The sequence below is a fragment of the Ictalurus furcatus genome, chromosome 24 (assembly GCF_023375685.1).
Source record: "Ictalurus furcatus strain D&B chromosome 24, Billie_1.0, whole genome shotgun sequence".
Taxonomy (NCBI): domain Eukaryota; kingdom Metazoa; phylum Chordata; class Actinopteri; order Siluriformes; family Ictaluridae; genus Ictalurus; species Ictalurus furcatus.
In genome coordinates, this window is record NC_071278.1 from 2975161 (window position 1) to 2992956 (window position 17796).

At 41.8% G+C, this 17796-nt stretch overlaps 2 protein-coding genes across 2 annotated transcripts; one reads left to right on the forward strand and one right to left on the reverse strand.

The window, feature by feature from the left end:
• Positions 1-485: 485 nt before the first annotated feature.
• tubb4bl (tubulin, beta 4B class IVb-like) lies at positions 486-9180 on the reverse strand. The gene is made up of 5 exons (XM_053613109.1): positions 8674-9180; positions 5474-5832; positions 3541-3649; positions 3155-3265; positions 486-2405 (listed from the first exon to the last, which is right to left on the reverse strand). The coding sequence occupies exons 2-5, from the start codon at positions 5528-5530 to the stop codon at positions 1348-1350; spliced, it is 1335 nt and encodes a 444-aa protein (XP_053469084.1). The 5' UTR covers positions 5531-5832; positions 8674-9180; the 3' UTR covers positions 486-1347.
• A 506-nt stretch (positions 9181-9686) lies between these two features.
• On the forward strand, positions 9687-17125 carry LOC128600706 (nuclear factor 7, brain). The gene is made up of 6 exons (XM_053613367.1): positions 9687-10543; positions 12838-12933; positions 13025-13255; positions 13440-13462; positions 14472-14590; positions 15277-17125. The coding sequence occupies exons 1-6, from the start codon at positions 10145-10147 to the stop codon at positions 15813-15815; spliced, it is 1407 nt and encodes a 468-aa protein (XP_053469342.1). The 5' UTR covers positions 9687-10144; the 3' UTR covers positions 15816-17125.
• The last annotated feature ends 671 nt before the right edge of the window (positions 17126-17796 follow it).

A 17796-nucleotide genomic window follows, 5' to 3' on the forward strand; every position in this document is an offset into this window, starting at 1 on the left:
AAAGTGAAAATAAAACACCGTGTTATTGGTGAAAAGGTTCGTCGTGAATAAACAAGGAACAGCAGCTTATATACGTCACCGACGGGAAATTTTTTACTTTAACTGAACGGAAATGATGTGTTGGGATGGTGGACTTTCTTTATTTTATTTATTTATTTTTTTACTGGAACACTCTGTGAGTCAAATCATGAGTCGACTCTTTGGGCTCCCAAACGACTCGTTGATTCATTTTTTTTTTTGCTCTAAACCGAAGAAAGGCAGATATTTTGTCCAGTGAGAATGAGTTTTTCGAATAAACTATGGTGTAAGTCTTATATTTCAGCGCTATATCGAAACATAAGCATGGCCGAAGAGCACTGCGACACTCAGGGGGTCTAGAGGGTGTCTTTACAGTGAGGAAAACGTGCTCACTTGCACTAATGGCTGCCCTTCAAAGGGACGAAAGGTGATGCAATGCCCTCTAGGGAGCCACTATGTGCAAGAAAACCTGATTAAATGCTCTTTAAGGTGCAAGAAAACATGATAAAGTGCCGTTTAAGGTGCTACGACGTGCAAGAAAATATTACAAAGTGCCCTCTAGGGTGCCCTTCCAGTGGAGAATATGTGAGTGTCTTACATGGTGTTCTTCCTTGAGAGGAAATATGATAAAGTGCCCACATGGGAGCGTTTTCAGTGGAGAAAGTGAGACGCAGTGCCCAGTAGGCGCAGCTACATTCAAGAAAATGGGATGAAGAGCCCTCTAGGGTGCGTATAATGTTTAGTAGAACAAACATGCCCTCCACGTACACGTATGCCATCACTTGGATCATTGCAATGGATGGCTGTGGCGTCGTCGGAATCCGAACGCAAGCTCGGTACGTTTAGTTACACGGGCGGTCAAGCTTGCGTAGCTTCACAGCTGATTTAAGGGACATGAGTGGACCTTAAGGAGCACTGTTGTACCTGTGAGGGAACATATTTTGAAAAATAGATATGCATGATAAATAAAAAGAAAAAGGTGCTTAGGTGTAGAAATAGCCTTTATTCAGATCTCGACAGAAGTTAAGTTAGTCACACATCAGCAGGCTTCACAGTTGATCTCATGATCTCAACTTCTTCTCATGTGAACGTGGAGATGATGCAGTGAACTCACAACGTACAAACACACAAAGACAAATGAATAAAATAAAAAAAAAAAGGTTGCACGGTTTAATGAAAATTAAACCTCACAGCTGTAAGGACCATGATTGCGAGCGGAGATGTGGGAAAGAAAAACCCCCCTTCGATTAATTTTGTGAACACCTGAATTGAGATGAAGATGAGGATGGACGGACGGATTGAAAGGGGGAAAAGGGGCGTGGTTTAGATTTAAGCGACTTCCTCTTCGCCCTCCTCTTCGAACTCGCCCTCCTCGGCGGTGGCGTCCTGGTACTGCTGGTACTCTGAGACCAGGTCGTTCATGTTGCTCTCGGCCTCGGTGAACTCCATCTCATCCATGCCCTCTCCGGTGTACCAGTGCAGGAAAGCCTTGCGCCTGAACATAGCAGTGAACTGCTCAGAAATGCGCTTGAACAGCTCCTGGATGGCAGTGCTGTTGCCGATGAAGGTGCCGGACATCTTGAGGCCGCGTGGCGGGATGTCGCAAACGGCCGTCTTGACGTTGTTGGGGATCCACTCGACGAAGTAGCTGCTGTTCTTGTTCTGGATGTTGAGCATCTGCTCGTCCACTTCCTTCATGGACATGCGGCCTCGGAAGACGACGGCCACGGTGAGGTAACGGCCGTGGCGCGGGTCGCAGGCGGCCATCATGTTCTTGGCATCGAACATCTGCTGCGTGAGCTCGGGCACGGACAGAGCACGGTACTGCTGGCTCCCCCTGCTGGTCAGAGGAGCAAACCCGGGCATGAAAAAGTGCAGACGTGGGAAGGGGACCATGTTGACGGCCAGCTTGCGCAAATCTGCGTTCAGCTGCCCCGGGAAACGCAGGCAGGTCGTGACGCCGCTCATGGTGGCCGAGACCAGGTGGTTCAGGTCGCCGTAAGTGGGCGTGGTCAGCTTCAGCGTGCGGAAGCAGATGTCGTAAAGTGCCTCGTTGTCGATGCAGTAGGTCTCGTCGGTGTTCTCCACCAGCTGGTGTACGGACAGCGTGGCGTTGTAGGGCTCCACCACTGTGTCGGACACTTTGGGCGAGGGCACCACGCTGAACGTGTTCATGATGCGGTCGGGATACTCCTCGCGGATTTTGCTAATGAGCAGCGTGCCCATACCTGATCCGGTGCCGCCACCCAGAGAGTGCGTGAGCTGGAATCCCTGCAGGCAGTCGCAGTTCTCCGCCTCCTTACGCACCACATCCATCACAGAGTCCACAAGCTCCGCCCCCTCAGTGTAGTGGCCCTTTGCCCAATTGTTTCCAGCACCACTTTGTCCTAACAAATCAAAATAAATACATTTATACATGCAGAGAAACACTTTTTAACTCGCTGAATCTATTTAAGTAGGATATTATACATTTGTTTATCCATATAGGTGTCATAGGGGTGTTCCATTGACAACATAGGATTAAAAAAAAAAAGCTAGAGAACAATATATCGGTCGTTCTAATCATTATACCCTACATATAAATATAAACCCAGATGACAAATACTGTATAATATATATGCAATATATGGCTTTTTATATAATATAACAATACACGAATACATTTCGGTATCCAATTCTTCACGTTCTCCTCCTTTTCCATATTAAATAATTGATTTTATTTTTAAAAACGCAAATAAAATTGTCACTAAACTAGCTCACGGGCATTTATCAGCATAGCGATTTTGTAATTGTGAAGCAATTGTAAGTTACTTTTGTATTATGGCCATTTTTTTTGCATATAAATAACTAAATAAGGAATTATATAGCGAATAAATGATACAATTTTAGTATTTGATGTCGGAAACATAATACAGACTACCTTCCTTTCAAGATAATTTCACAGTTTATAGGTTTATTTTTCCTCATAGTATGTAATTTGTATGTAAAAAAAAAAAAAAGCTCTATATAAGTGCAGACCAGTTTGACCTTTTAGCACCGTTATATAATCACAGAGACGTAAGGAGCAATATAAGATATTATGCATTATCTGTGCATATTGACACGAAAGGCATCCCATCATCGTTCGTCTCCTCACCAAACACAAAGTTGTCGGGTCTGAAGATCTGTCCGAAGGGTCCGGAGCGGACCGAGTCCATGGTGCCGGGCTCCAGATCCACGAGGATGGCCCGGGGTACGTACTTCCCACCTGAGCACAGGGAGATGGGTTTCCGGTGTAAAAAATCTCCAACCACAAACGTTTCCATTTGATGTTATTTTTATTTATAAGCCTGTTTAGTAGATTTGAATCTGGATCCACGCAGAGACGTGCCCCCTGTCCTCATTATTATTATTATTATTATTATTATTATTATTTAATGTGACAAAAGTGTCTATTGCGTGAGTGACATCTTGACATCGCTGAGAATAACGGGCTGTGTAGCATTAAACGTCACTGCTTAATTAAACCTTACGAGTCAGTACCTGACGCTTCATTGTAGTAGACGCTGATCCTGTCTAGCTGCAGGTCGCTGTCTCCGTGGTACGACCCAGTCGGGTCGATGCCGTGCTCGTCGCTGATCACCTCCCAGAACTGCGAGAGGAAGAAAAATGGAGGAAAGACAGAGAGAGAGAGAGAGAGAGAGAAAGGCTGTGATTCAACTGCACTCAATATCGTGCAAAATGAACAAACTAAAGTACAAGTGAAGTATCTGTGTTACTTATTTATAGATTAGCCTCAACGCTATATATTAACATCATCCTTCTGCAGAAAAAAACTAAACATGTCCATTAGGTCATATATACATGTCCGAAATGTTGTATACGCATAAAACAATCTGAGTGGTATGAATGTATTTTTGCGAATTCAGTATGAATTTTTGCAAAACAAACAAACAAACAAACAAACAAATAAATAAAAGGATGTAATCAAAAAAATAAAATAAATAAACTAGATATTAATTCGGATATTCTTAAATCACATGAGATTTTAACCACCTGGCAAAATGTAGAGGGTTGTATTTGTGTCATTTATTTATAGGCTAGGGTCGGTGCTATATATAAATATATATTAATGACATCATCTCTGTTATGTAGCCAGGTGTGATGCTAGTATGCAAAAAAGAAACAAAAATAATGAATAAAATGATATGCATTAAACAATTTGCGATTTTGATAGGTACACCGATAAACGGATGAATACATAAACGATGTGGGTCGAGTACAAAGATAAATACAGACAGATATAAATTAGACTTCAATAGATAAAGTTCATCACGACAAATGCTGATGTTGGCCTGAGAAAGCAAGTCTGAAAGATAGAGTTGATTATAGAGCTGATTAGACAGACAGACAGACAGACAGACAGATAGACAGATAGACAGATAGAGTGCCAATAGTTTTAGAGTTGGATAGATAGATAGATAGATAGATAGATAGATGAAGTGAGAGTCTCTGTTACAGGTACACTGACAGAGGGAGAGGGCGAGAGGAGGGGCCTCAGGCCGTGTGCATGCAGGTGTGTGTGAGTTTAGACAGGGGGAGTTTGAAGTTTTGAACGTCAGCAATATTCAGAAATGAAATGTAACCGTTCGGAGGTTCGGAAGTTTGATCGAATCGGATTTTACTCGTCTGGAAAAGCTGTCTCTATTCAGCTGTTGATCTAAAACAGGCGAAACATTTACAACATGTCGCTCACCGCTCCTGATATAATGATGCTGTCATACTGCATCAGAATGAATGAAAACAATGAAAGACAAAAACTTTTTTTTTTTTTTGGATTTCTTCGATGTCGGAAAATGGCGACAGTGTCTCCAGGAATCTCCGCCGCCCCCTTCTCCTCCACAACACACCAAACCTGCAGTTTCTCCCATGCAAATCTAATGCGTTCATTACACCTGTCTAATCTATAATCCAATCCGCTGCGTAAACTCAAGTCACTGCAAAAATATACAACCTGAATGAGACAGCATCTCCCTCCCCTCTCCCCACCCCCCCTCCCCCCAACCCACCCAAGGAGCATTTCTAAACGATCCCCCCCCCCTCCCCACACACACACCCTGTTCAACATGCAAAGTCCTCATTTTAAGTTTTATATATACATACATACATACACACACACACATTTATATATATATGAACTTTATTTTATAGAGTGCCTTTAAAAGCAGCGTCTCAAAGCCCTGTACACAAAATAAGCAGTGCACAGAAAAAATTTTATAAAAATAACAACAACAACAACAACAATAATAATAATAATAATAATAATAATAAAAAGTAGACATCAGCAGTCAAATGCAAGTTTTTAAAAAAAAGTAAGTCTTAAATTGAGCTTTAAAAAAATAAAATAAAGAAATATATAAATATATATATAAATAAATAAATATATATATAGCTTATAGCCTTTATATAATTTTACCTTGGCTCCGATCTGGTTGCCGCACTGTCCGGCTTGCAGGTGCACGATTTCGCGCATTTTTGCAGCTGAGAGGAGAAGATCAGAAGAGGAGAAGAAGAAGAAGAAGAAGAAGAGGAGGAGAGATGTTATGGACGGAGTGATACCGCAGGAAAGACGGAACCGTTATTGCGTCTCAGCAAGTCCACGCCCTGTTTGTCGAGCTCTTCCTTTCTACTGGGCCGAAATCCGTGGTGCTCGCTGACGTCATCGCCATGGTAACCAAGAGCGGAGGAGAGAAGGAGGACCCTGAGCGCGTGGAGACACCGGATAGGGTGCACCGGATCCGGAGACTTGCAGTGATGAAGTGGACAAGATGGCGACTGTGTTTCATGTAAGACATAGAGACAGTGATGGCTGCTGGTGGTGTTAGATGTGGTGGTTAAAATCTAACATTTAGCCTGTCACTACAGTGCTGAACCACCCCCCCCCCCTTCCCCAATAGAAACCCTCATGGAATTTGTGATGGTTTTAATGGTTATAATAGGAATTGTATTGGTTTTAATGGAAAATGTAGGCCTAATGGTCCCTGTGGGTCTCCACTGCTAATTTATTGTTTTCTATTGGTGGCGTGTTGTGTCTAGTGTCTACCATATAGGACATGCGTCCTTAATACGTCCTACTATATAATGAAAACCCTTTGGTAATGGTTTTAATGGTTATAATGGGAATTGTATTGGTTTTAATGGAAAATGTAATGGTCCCTGTGGGTCTCCACTGCTAATTTATTGTTTTCTATTGGTGGCGTGTTATGTCTAGTGTCTACCATATAGGACATGCGTCCTTAATACGTCCTACTATATAATGAAAACCCTTTGGTAATGGTTTTAATGGTTATAATGGGAATTGTATTGGTTTTAATGGAAAATGTAAAGGTCCCTGTGGGTCTCCACTGCTAATTTATTGTTTTCTATTGGTGGCGTGTTGTGTCTAGTGGCTACCATATAGGACATGCGTCCTTAATACGTCCTACTATATAATGAAAATCATTTGGTAATGGTTGTAATGGTTAACAGCTGATGGTTTGTAAGGGTATTTGTAATGGAATCCATTAGAATTTCTGCAATGGTTTCTATTGTGTTTTCTTTTCAGTAGGGCAATGAAACTCTTAGCATTGAGCACAGTTCCAGTTCTGGACCACTTTGTCAGGGTGGGCTTGGCTGGGGCCAGCCTTTCTGTTAGAGGGGCCAGTTACATTAGACCTTTTTACTCTCCAAATATTAAGCCATTGTACTCACAGCATCGAGGATATAAAGACACAAGGCATGTTCAAAATCTAGATTTTGGCGATGCAGGACGATATTAATAACGGCGGTCTCAAACTCAATGAAGTCGAGAGGATATGACAGTTTAGTTGTGCTGGTGGATTGTTAGCGTACACGAAAGATGTGAATCCCAGACCAGAAATGTGAGCGGTGGAAAAGGGAGACGCGTGTCTTTTCTATTTCTTCTCTTTCCCCCAGCCTTTGTGTGGGAAACAAGTTATTTCACATGCATTTCTATAGACATTATTCACCCTATAATCCGCCTTTCTCTCTCTCAAGCTTTACAATGTTTCTTGCAATAGAAATGGCTCTGTGCATCATGTACACTCTGTCTGCACTTACACTTTGCGTTTACATTTTTGTGGGAGTGTACAGTATTAGTTTCAATTCCAATAAGTTGATATAAAGCAAGATCTTGGCGTCCGCAGAGAATTTTTAAACTAGTCCGCTCTGGCAACCCGGTCATTAACTGTCCTGTCCTCTGTTCTTCCCCCGAGCATGGGGCAGCATGATTCGTCAGTCCGTCCTGGATTTTGCAATCACAGAAATTAATGCAAAATCAAGCAAACTCCGCAACATTCCGAGGAGCTTGCGATTTTTAAAAATCAGCGCAGATTTTCCGCAGATTTGGGCCGAGACGTCGTCACGACACGCATTCAGCCAAAGCCTTCTTCGATTCACGTCTGTCGTACATGAGTCCAGCTGAAATGTCTCGTTTTCCAACAAACACCACTGCGAAAGACAGCGCAGAACAATTTCGTGCGATTGCGATGTTGCCGATTCAAATCCCTAAAAAATACCACAAGCAAATTAAAAAAAAAAAAGCAGCAGAAAAATCAAGCAACAATCAAAAAAAAAAAAACCTCCACAAAATCCTGTACAGACCGATTCCTACCCCAATCGGGCCTCTATTAGCACTTGTTGCAATTCCCTTTTCTGACCACTAGGTGAAATAATAACGTTATAGAAGCTAAGTAGGGCAGTGAGCGTTCCGCCCCACGATTCAATAATCATCAATAATGGCAAGCAAATCAATGGAGCGTTTTGTTTTTCTCTCCTTCAAATCGTGGTTCAGTGAAAACAGGTAAATAAGTATTTAAATTTTAAATTCATACACGCCTTCTCAATCAGCGATGATTGCAGATGACCTGTTACAGAGTTGTGCTAAAAATAAAAACGATCAAATCTAGGGGGCGTGTCACAGAGTGTAATCCCCTGACACGACTGTCACTGATAGGCTGCATGAATCTACGACTGTTGGTGGTGCTGTTGTGCTTCGGTCCATAGAAATCCAAAACAGTCCACTTTAAGAGGTTTTTTAACAGCCAATAGTAATGTGGATATAAAAATAAATAAATAAAAAAACATATATTGATTTTTTTTTTTTTAAATGGTGGGACGGGAGTTAGCCCTGCTTGCACATTTATACCCCCAGCATGTGAGTGTATGAGTAGAATAATAATGGAATTGACGTCTTAGTTATCTAGAATCATTTCAAACACTTTCGGGAAATAAACAATTGAAATAAAATGTAAAAAAAAAAAAAAAGCACACTCATCGGATCTTTATTACGTAGACTAACCATATAGGTGGACCACTACTGTCTAGATATTATTAGCACTGTCATGGTAGTGTGTGTGTGTGTGTGTGTGTGTGTGTGTGTTGTGCTGCTATGAGTGTATCAGAAGATTAACATTAGTCTCTCACTGTGCACTCACAAGGCAGGCGTGTTGCATAAAGATCACGCAGTGTTTAAAAAATCACAAAAATGCTGCTGTGCCTGATTTAAACACTCCTTCCAACACCAAACAATACACACACACACACACACACACACACACACACAGTCAATGTCTCAGACCACTAAGTGCATTTAAACATTTACAAATTAGCACTTACACCACAGCGCTGTTGAATTCTGCGTTCTGATTGGACAGAAGGTGTGGAAAACTGATATCTGGAATGTAAAGAATTTTTTTATACTGACTCAATAATGTAGAAGTCATAAAATAAAATTCTATAAACAAAAATTAGAGTGCCTATAAGACAATAAACACTGGAACGAGGCCGTCGAGTCATTGTGTTGGGGATACAGGCACAGTGTTGGGTTATTTTTAATATTCGTGTCTCAGGCTCACTTCTCCGAGTCCGCGTGAGTTCGGCATAATCTGCCCAGAGAGCCGTTCAAATCACACGCTTCCTCTTTCTCTATTTACAGTAATAAATGACAGCGTTGTTACCACTGTGTGGTGTGTACCGCTGTAAAGTGTTCGCATAAGATAAGATAAGATAAGATATGATATGATATGGTATGGTATATTATATTATATGGTATGATTCAACTTTATTCATCCTGGAGGGAAATTTCTTAATGTATGACAATTGCGCCAACATGGGGAACCAGAACCACCCAACGCCCCCCCCCCCACCCCCCGCAAATACACTGTTTTATTTACTGTCTCACGTCACACTGCATTGAGGTAATGACTAGAACAAGCTATTCATTTACAGTTTATCATGTGTCTAGACACTTTCGTTCTACAGTCTCATCAACAGTCTCATAGAAAGGCTTTTTTTTTTTTTCTTCTGGAAGCCTGTAATAACAAACAAACAAACAAACAGACAAACAAACAAAAAACCCAAAATACAAACGAACTCTTTCTGCTATCTTCATCTCTGCATGTTTATATCCTCTCTACCCGCCGTGACAGCACGGGGACGGTCAGTTTAATTAATTTATCGTCTTTTATTTCTCTATAACATGATGTGCGTATGTTTACTCCACACTGTCCAAATGAACAGGAAGTGAAAATGAGACATGAACTCCACAGCAATGTGATCAGCAAATACACTCGCCTGTACAGACCCAGTTAAAGACGTCCCTTTCAGCAAGAAGTCTGAGAACCTCTCTATAAGGAAACGAAAAGAAGACGTTATCCGATGGCGTCGCACTAAAAACGGTTTTCGGTATTCCCTTTATTTTACGATGAAATATAAAAACACGGCGTATGTATATGTTTCGAGTCTCTTTCAAAGTTTGTACGAACGAACAGGACCATTAAAGTTGGATCGTTTAGATGTACAGACGTCAAACGTTAGAGTCATGTGAACTCTGGCCAGTATAGGGCAAAACGCCGGTTCCACATTAACCAAAACATTCAAGATCATCAAGAGAGTTGAACTTCCTGTTTTGAGTCTGGTGCGCTACTCCTCCCTCTGTGCGCTTCCTGAACATTTCAAGCAGCTCAAAGGAGCTTTCCAAAAACCCGCTGAGCGAGGCGAGCTCACACCGTCGCTGCAGACGTGTGTGCCAAGGGTGACGACGCGGCACTTCGGCTCCTAGCATGACAGAAGCGTGTCGGGCGTGACCATGTCTTCCGAGTTACCCGAAGAGGACCTGTCGTGCCCCGTGTGCTGTGACATCTTCAGCGATCCCGTCCTGCTCCCGTGCAGCCACAGCTTCTGCCGGTCCTGCCTGCAGAACTTTTGGGGAAGTTCGGTTTTCCGGAGCTGTCCCATGTGCAGGAGGAGAGTCTCGAAAAAGCAACCTCCGAGCAACCTGGCTCTGAGGAATTTGTGCGAGGCCTTCGTGCAGACCCAGAACTCTAGACGTGAGAACGAGAAGAAAGCGGCGTGCCCACAGCACGGCGAGAAGCTGAAGCTCTTCTGCGTGGATGACCAGCAGCCCATCTGCGTGGTGTGCCAAGCCTCAAGAATGCACAGGGGTCACGACTGCGCTCCCACAGACGAGGCCGCTCTGGACTGTAAGGTACTGTTCGGACAGAGGCGCTTTGTGCTGCACTGCACTGTTGCTACATTGTGTCTGTGTAAAAAAAAACAAAAACAAAAACAAAACGCCATTCCAGAAGGATTTGGTGTGGTTGCTTGAGAGAATGCAGTTAATCAAGTCCGGTCTGACACAATCTCAGGGTGCTCCGGTGGAGGAGTAAGAGCCGAGGCATTCCAGCAGCACATCGCTGGCTCACATCTGCGTTTTGTACCTTTCAAACTCGAGCATTCTCGAAAAGTCTTCAATAAATCCATGCGCACATGTGTTTGAGTTAGGATGAGAACGCTTGTATTTCAAACACATGTTTTGGAACCGGAAAGTCTTGTTTCTGGAAGCAACAGTCGGGGGTTAACTCAGGTCAATGCCCTTTCTTACATTCTCTATCCGGCCTCTGTTAATAGCCGTGATGTTATCATTTAAAACTAATTACTTTACACTTTCATAAAGTCATGTGGACGTGGACGGTTAGAGCGAACACGACTGATCTTGGTGTTTTTATGCACATTTAGGTAGATGCCAGAAAGTTTGGTGGAAGGAGGAAAGATTTGGCAAGACGGTGTAGATACCGGATTCTTTAAAAAAAAAAAACAACAACCACACAACAAAAACACTTTTTAGTTCCAGACTGATTTAATTCAGAGGTTTTTGTTTGTTTTTTTTTAAAAATAGTTTGATTTAGTCCAGAGTACGGACAGTTTGTTTTGTTAAAGTGACCTAAATCTCATAATCAAAATAAATGTTGCGTTCTTGTGTACATTTTTTTTGGAATACAGTCAACTTTGTTCAGTATGTCCTTTTGTACGATTACAATAAACCAAATATAAGATTATTAAACCTATTTCTGGACACAATTTCAAAGCTTAATAAATACTCACGCTCTATTGGCTGATAATTTTAAGTTCTAGAAAGATGCCAAATTATCTGCCGGTAAGATTGAGAACATTTAAACCTCGAAATTAGCAGAAATGTGTCAAAATAAAAAAAAATCTTATAACAGGAAATATTAGATACGTTTGACTCTATTTAAGATATCGCCACTTGCTAAGATGGCATGTTTTCTGTTGACATTTTTTTTTTTCCATAATGTGGCTGATCGAGGGTTAAACATTTCAGACCTCAGAACGATGACGTTCTAGCTGACTTTAAGACTTTATAACTTAATGTTATAAATATTATATTTACTGCACATGCTACTGCATACAATACATCGTACTGTGTGTGAGAAGATTTACAGCAGAACATTGTGTTTAGACGATGGCGAGTATAACACATAGCTTTAAACTTACTGAGGGTAAAATATACCCTTACTTACTATATATCTTAATTTGTAAAATAATAATAATAATAAAAAAAATGTATACTTTAATCCAGACGTCTTACTCTTTACATTTTCATTTCAAACCTCTCGGTATTATAAATCTCAAAGATCACGATTTTCTTCTGTTTTTTTTTTTGTTTTTTTTTTTTTCTTCCCCCAGCAAGAATTGAATTCAGTCACATTTTTGCATTTTAAACGGACACATCAAATATCAAATCTACATTTATATGGAGTTTATATTTCGGTCAGTTTTGAAATTCAAAGATGCTATGAAAAAGTAAGTTAATATGTGTTTTTTTTTATTTAGACAAAGAAAAAGAAAAAGGAAAGAAAAAGTGCAAAGTTGTAATGAAAGGAAACAGAGCACCAAGCCCAGCAGTAACCTTAACCTTCATAATGTTTATAACAATACACTTTTATTAAATAATTTTAAAAAAAACAAAAAACCTTTCAGTTAAAATCGTTCACTTTTTACTTTTAAATATTATTTTAGCTACGTTTAAATCCAGACACTTAAAACGGTTTAACCTTTGATGAGCAAAAATCTTTTTTTTTAAAAAAAACTACAATAATGATAACGTGTTGTGTATTTTTTTTAAAAATGATTTATTTATTTTATTTTATTACTATTTAGAATTGTAAGTGCGTTTTAGGGTGTACCGTATAAAAGTAATATCATGCCATAGCAGCAACAATTTATGATGATAATAAGAAGATTAATAAGTTGAAAAAATGTAAATATTGGTATAAATAAGGAAGTGATAATAGACAAAAAGTACAGAGCACAAGAGATGTAAATGTGTATGGAAATGGAGACACGAAGGTTTTTTTCGGTACCTTTTTCACTTCTACTTTTTTGTTTTACGTAAACAAAACCCCATACTTTCACTTTAGCGTCATTTTTCTGCACTTTTTAACATTTTTATGCATATTTTCTGCCATTATGCTTTTATAGGAGAAGCTCGAGTCTGCTCTGAAGATGCTTAAAGACAAGCTGGATGTCGTGACTAAACTCAGAATGACTTCAGCTATGGCGCTCGAGCATATCAGGGTAATTTTTTTTATTCTGAAAAGATTGACTTTTTTAGAAAAAAATAAAAGGTTCGAGGAAAAAAAAAAAATCAAGATTCTGTGTGCTTTAGAGTCAGGCCCAGCTTCTAGAGAACCAAATGAAACATGAGTTCATGAAGCTTCACCAGTTTCTGCGTGAGGAAGAGGAGGCCCGGCTCTCCGCGCTGAAGGAGGAAGAGATGAAGAAGGTCCTTGCTATAAAGGAAAGAGATGAAGAGCTGAGGAACAGGATCTCTTCTCTCTCAGACATCATCAGTCGCACAGAGCAGGACATCGCTGATGATGATCTGACGCTGCTGCAGGTAAAAATATCACCACCATTAACTCTGGAATTTCCTGGAGTGTTTTTTTTTTTTTTTTTTTCTGAACAGGATAACGTTGTTTATGACGTGTTGACCGACTGCCAGGAGAAGTTTCTTATTCTCTGCTCCTCCTGGCTTTCAGAGTGTTCAGTGATGGCTCATTGTGTTCCGTTTCCTTTCACAGAACTTCAAATCTGCCATGGAGAGGTACGTAGAAATCCACCGCTCTATGTTAAAGGAAAACTCCACCCTTAAAAATAACATTACAAATGTATTTATGTTGAAGTATTTGTAATGTGCTTAGTGACTGTGGTGCTAATTGGTTGGTTGGTGATGTATGTTCGTCGTTCCTGTGAGAATGAAGTTAAAAGATGTCGCAGGGGGATGCTGTACTTCGATAATCTCAAACAGTCAGGTTTCGCTGTTGGCTCCTGAAAACAAAACAGCGAGAGCTCACCATTTTCCAGAGACTTTCAACATCATATGGGGCAGTGGTGGCTTGGTGGGGGGCAGTGGTGGCTTGGTGGGGGAAGTGGTGGCTTGTTGGGGGCAGTGGTGGCTTGGTGGGGGGCAGTGGTGGATTGGTGGGGGAAGTGGTGGCTTGTTGGGGGCAGTGGTGGCTTGGTGGGGGCAGTGGAGGCTTGGTGGGGAGCAGTGGTGGCTTGGTGGGGAGCAGTGGTGGCTTGGTGGGGGCAGTGGTGGCTTGGTGGGGGCAGTGGTGGCTTGGTGGGGGGCAGTGGTGGCTTGTTGGGGGCAGTGGTGGCTTGGTGGGGGCAGTGGAGGCTTGGTGGGGGCAGTGGTGGCTTGGTGGGGGGAAGTGGTGGCTTGTTGGGGGCAGTGGTGGCTTGGTGGGGGCAGTGGAGGCTTGGTGGGGGCAGTGGTGGCTTGTTGGGGGCAGTGGTGGCTTGGTGGGGGCAGTGGGGGCAGTGGTGGCTTGGTGGGGTCAGTGGTGGCTTGGTGGGGGGTAGTGGTGGCTTGTTGGGGGCAGTGGTGGCTTGGTGGGGGCAGTGGTGGCTTGGTGGGGGGCAGTGGTGGCTGGTGGTTAATGCTTTGGGTTACTGATCGGAAGGTTGGGGGTTCAAGGCCAAGCTGCCACTGTTGGGGCCGTGAGCAAGGCCCTTAACCCTCTCTGCTCCACAGACGCTGTATCATGCCTGACCCTGCGCTCGGACCCCAACTTCCTAACATGCTTAATAAACGCTTCTTGTTTCTACAGAACTCAGAGTTCACCACCAAATCCAAAGGGGTTTTATGGGGCGTTAATAGATGAGGCCAAGCACCTGAGTAACCTGAAGTTCAGGGTCTGGGAGAAGATGCAGGAAGTTGCTCCTTACTGTAAGTACCTCAAAGAAACACAACACGGCAGTGACGCACCATGGGGGAACAGCTTTTAACCACAAAGCATAAATACAGCTCAGTCAGCAGACAGGAATTTGTCCCAACAGAAGAAAAGTGTCACGCTCGGATGCTATATGAATCAACAAGCAGAACTGTTACCATCCCTCACTTGATATACTCATATAAGAGCATGTCCTGAAGTGTTTTATTCCTTTTATACCACAGGAATCTGCCAAGCAATATCATTTTTTATTGATTAAACAACATTTTGGACTGTTTATGGTTTGTACAATAAAACAAATCTGTTTATAGTTACATGTAATATTGTGAAATGAAAGTTCCTGTTGTTCCCTCAGCAGTTTCTCTCTGTTTACGCTAGTAAGACAAAAAACACCACAGCTTATCATGCTACTGTGACATGACACAAAGAAAAAAAACGTAAAGTTACAGCTTTACTTATGACTGTTAACAAGCTCTGACACTGGAGACTCCTTCAGTGAATGCTTATTAAATGTCTGAGGCTGACAGAAAACTTCACCATATCAACGTTTATGTATTTTTCTTTGTTAAATGTAACATGGACCAAAAGAAGTATATTTTCGCATCAAACACGGCCTGTCCGTGGATATACGTTTAAACGTGTTCAGTTGTTCTTACGGTCTGAATCTTCATTTCTCGTTCAGCTCCTGTGACTCTGGACCCGAACACGGTGCACCCGTGTCTCAGGCTGTCGGAAGACCTCAGTAGCGTCCATTACAGCAGCATGGGTCGTCCTCTCCCCACCAATCCCGAGCGCTTCTGTATGAGCGCGGAGGTTGTCGGCTCGACGGTTATCGGCTCGGGCACGCACGCCTGGGAGGTGGAGCTAGAAGAGAGCGATGACTGGATCCTGGGTGTAGCCAGCGTGTGCGTTAAGAGGGACTCGGAGGTCCCGGCACGCCCGGAGAACGGGTATTGGACACTGTGCATGCGGGACGGAGAGTACAGGGTCATGGCGTCGCCTGTAAGGACACTGAAGGTGGACAAGAAGCTGCAGAAAGTGCGAGTGGACGTGGACTGGGATGCAGGGGAGGTTTGTTTCTCCTGTCCCGAGGACGGGCAAATGCTGCACAGGTTCACGCAGACGTTCATGGACGAGGTGGTGCCGTATTTCTACACACAGAGTAGAAAGCCTCTAAGGATTGTTCCACAACCGGTGATGATTTCAATGAAGAAAAACTGAGATGTATGGAATAAATGTGCAAACAGGAAGTAGCTTATGCTTTGGGGTACTGATGAGAAGGTGAAGAGTTCAAATCCCAACACTAAAAAGCTAAAAGGTCCTTGAGCAAAAACCTTTAATCCTCAACTTCTCAGGAGTATTCTCTCACAACCGGAGTCGCTTTGAAGGAAAGACTCAGACAAAAGAGTAAAAACGTACGTGTACAACTTTAACTGTAATGGCTTGAGAGTGGAGTTTCCTGTCTTCTTGTTCCTGTTTACTTCCTGTTTGGCTGCTCATCCCCAAAATCCTAAGAACCAGAGGCAGTGAATCTTTAAAGTCACCCAAAACACACTTTTACCCTGAAGAAGAAATGTAGATTTAACAATATGTATGGAAATGTGACTGCACTGGCTTCTTTATTCTTTATACTTGATACTGTGGTGTTGTCTGGTGCACGTTTGCATATTAGAACCTGATTGGCCCTTGTATATTGTGATGTAATAACACCTGCCTGACACATGTTCGGCACTGAAACATATATTTTTCAGTCAGATATTTAGCTTCCTTGTGTTTCCTGAAATAACAACTTACTCATCTTCAGGAACCGCTTTATCCTGGTCAGGATCCGGAGTCTATCCCGGGAATAAGAAGGGAACGCACCCGGGATGAGACACTGGTCCGTCTCGCCAATCTAGGGTCGCCAATCTAGAGTCGACTAATAGTGTGTTTTTGGGAGGTGGGAGGCAACCGGAGAGCTTGGAAGTACGTCCACGTGGACACAGGGAGAACATATGAAAACTCCAGAGCTCAGGATTGAACCAGGGAACCTGGAGCTGTGAGGCAACCACAGTACCACTCTGATAATAATAATAATAACAATAATAATAATAATAATAATAATAATAATAATGATTGAAGAACATGTTTTTTAAATAGACTGGCTGATAAAAATGAAATAAAAATTTGTATAGTGTGTATTTTTAATGTATTTCTTAAAAAAAAAAAAAAAAAAAGCTGCTGGAATAAAAACAGTAGATTTTGTATGGTTCAGATTTAATTTATTTGCCATTACATGACGTTTTATTTTGAATTTAATGAATCAAATATGTAAATATCCTGTATCTAATGATTGCTAGATAGGCCAACTGTGAATAAAAAATATATTTCCATTCTAGTGTATATTAAGCGAAAGGTATCATTGCTATGCATTATGAACGTTAAATATTTCCAGAGATTTCCCATGACAGTGTGTAAACATGAAACACATGATGGCGCCAAAATTCCACTCACTGAAAGGTTTAATCCACATTCTGTGTCTCAGAACTTTAAACAGCATGTGCTCGTTAAACAGTATTCCGGCTTGCAAACGCTAGTGCAAGGAATTCTTTCTGGAATTAAACTTACAAGTTAAATATTTATTATAAGAACATTTTATTCACACACCACGTGTACTGGAAGTACTGGCATCCTTAAAGCGAACAGGCCAAGAAGATTGTATAAAATAAACATTAAACATGAAAATAAATCAATTCATTGATTCAGTGAGTATAAATATGTCTTTTGACAGTATGTTACCAAAAATCTTTCCAATAAGAATTCCCTTAAAGTACATCTATTATGGTTTTTCAAATATTCCCTTTCATGTAGTGTGTTATATACGTAGCTGTTTGTGAATGTGAAAAGTCTGCAAAGTTTCAAAAATCAAAGCGCACGACAAACGGAGTTACTGACTCCCAAAAGAAGGAATCGATTCTGAACAGCTGAAACGACTCGTTAGTGATTCCAGACTTTACTTCTTGTACTAATCTACGTAGGTTTGTAACAAAAAGCTCCGCCTCTGGTCTTCATCGGCCGCTCGCTGACAGCGGTGGACCAATCACGGCAGACTGGGACGTCTGACCAATCAGAGCAGAGTATGCTCTCTGAAAGGAGGAGTTTAGAACGAATCATTTAGAACGGATCATTTAACGAGTCGTTTGTGACACTGGGGGAAAAAGGT

What these genes read in the sequence shown, in the direction of transcription:
- LOC128600706 (XM_053613367.1), top strand. Translation starts at nt 10,145, where the DNA reads ATGTCTTCCGAGTTACCCGAAGAGGACCTGTCGTGCCCCGTGTGCTGT. An exon ending in TGGCGCTCGAGCATATCAGG is followed by an intron (nt 12,934 to 13,024) that starts GTAATTTTTTTT and finishes TGTGTGCTTTAG; the next exon opens with AGTCAGGCCCAGCTTCTAGA. An exon ending in TTCAAATCTGCCATGGAGAG is followed by an intron (nt 13,463 to 14,471) that starts GTACGTAGAAAT and finishes TTGTTTCTACAG; the next exon opens with AACTCAGAGTTCACCACCAA.
- tubb4bl (XM_053613109.1), bottom strand. Translation starts at nt 5,530, where the DNA reads ATGCGCGAAATCGTGCACCTGCAAGCCGGACAGTGCGGCAACCAGATC. An exon ending in GCAACCAGATCGGAGCCAAG is followed by an intron (nt 3,650 to 5,473) that starts GTAAAATTATAT and finishes TTCCTCTCGCAG; the next exon opens with TTCTGGGAGGTGATCAGCGA. An exon ending in CTACTACAATGAAGCGTCAG is followed by an intron (nt 3,266 to 3,540) that starts GTACTGACTCGT and finishes CCCTGTGCTCAG; the next exon opens with GTGGGAAGTACGTACCCCGG.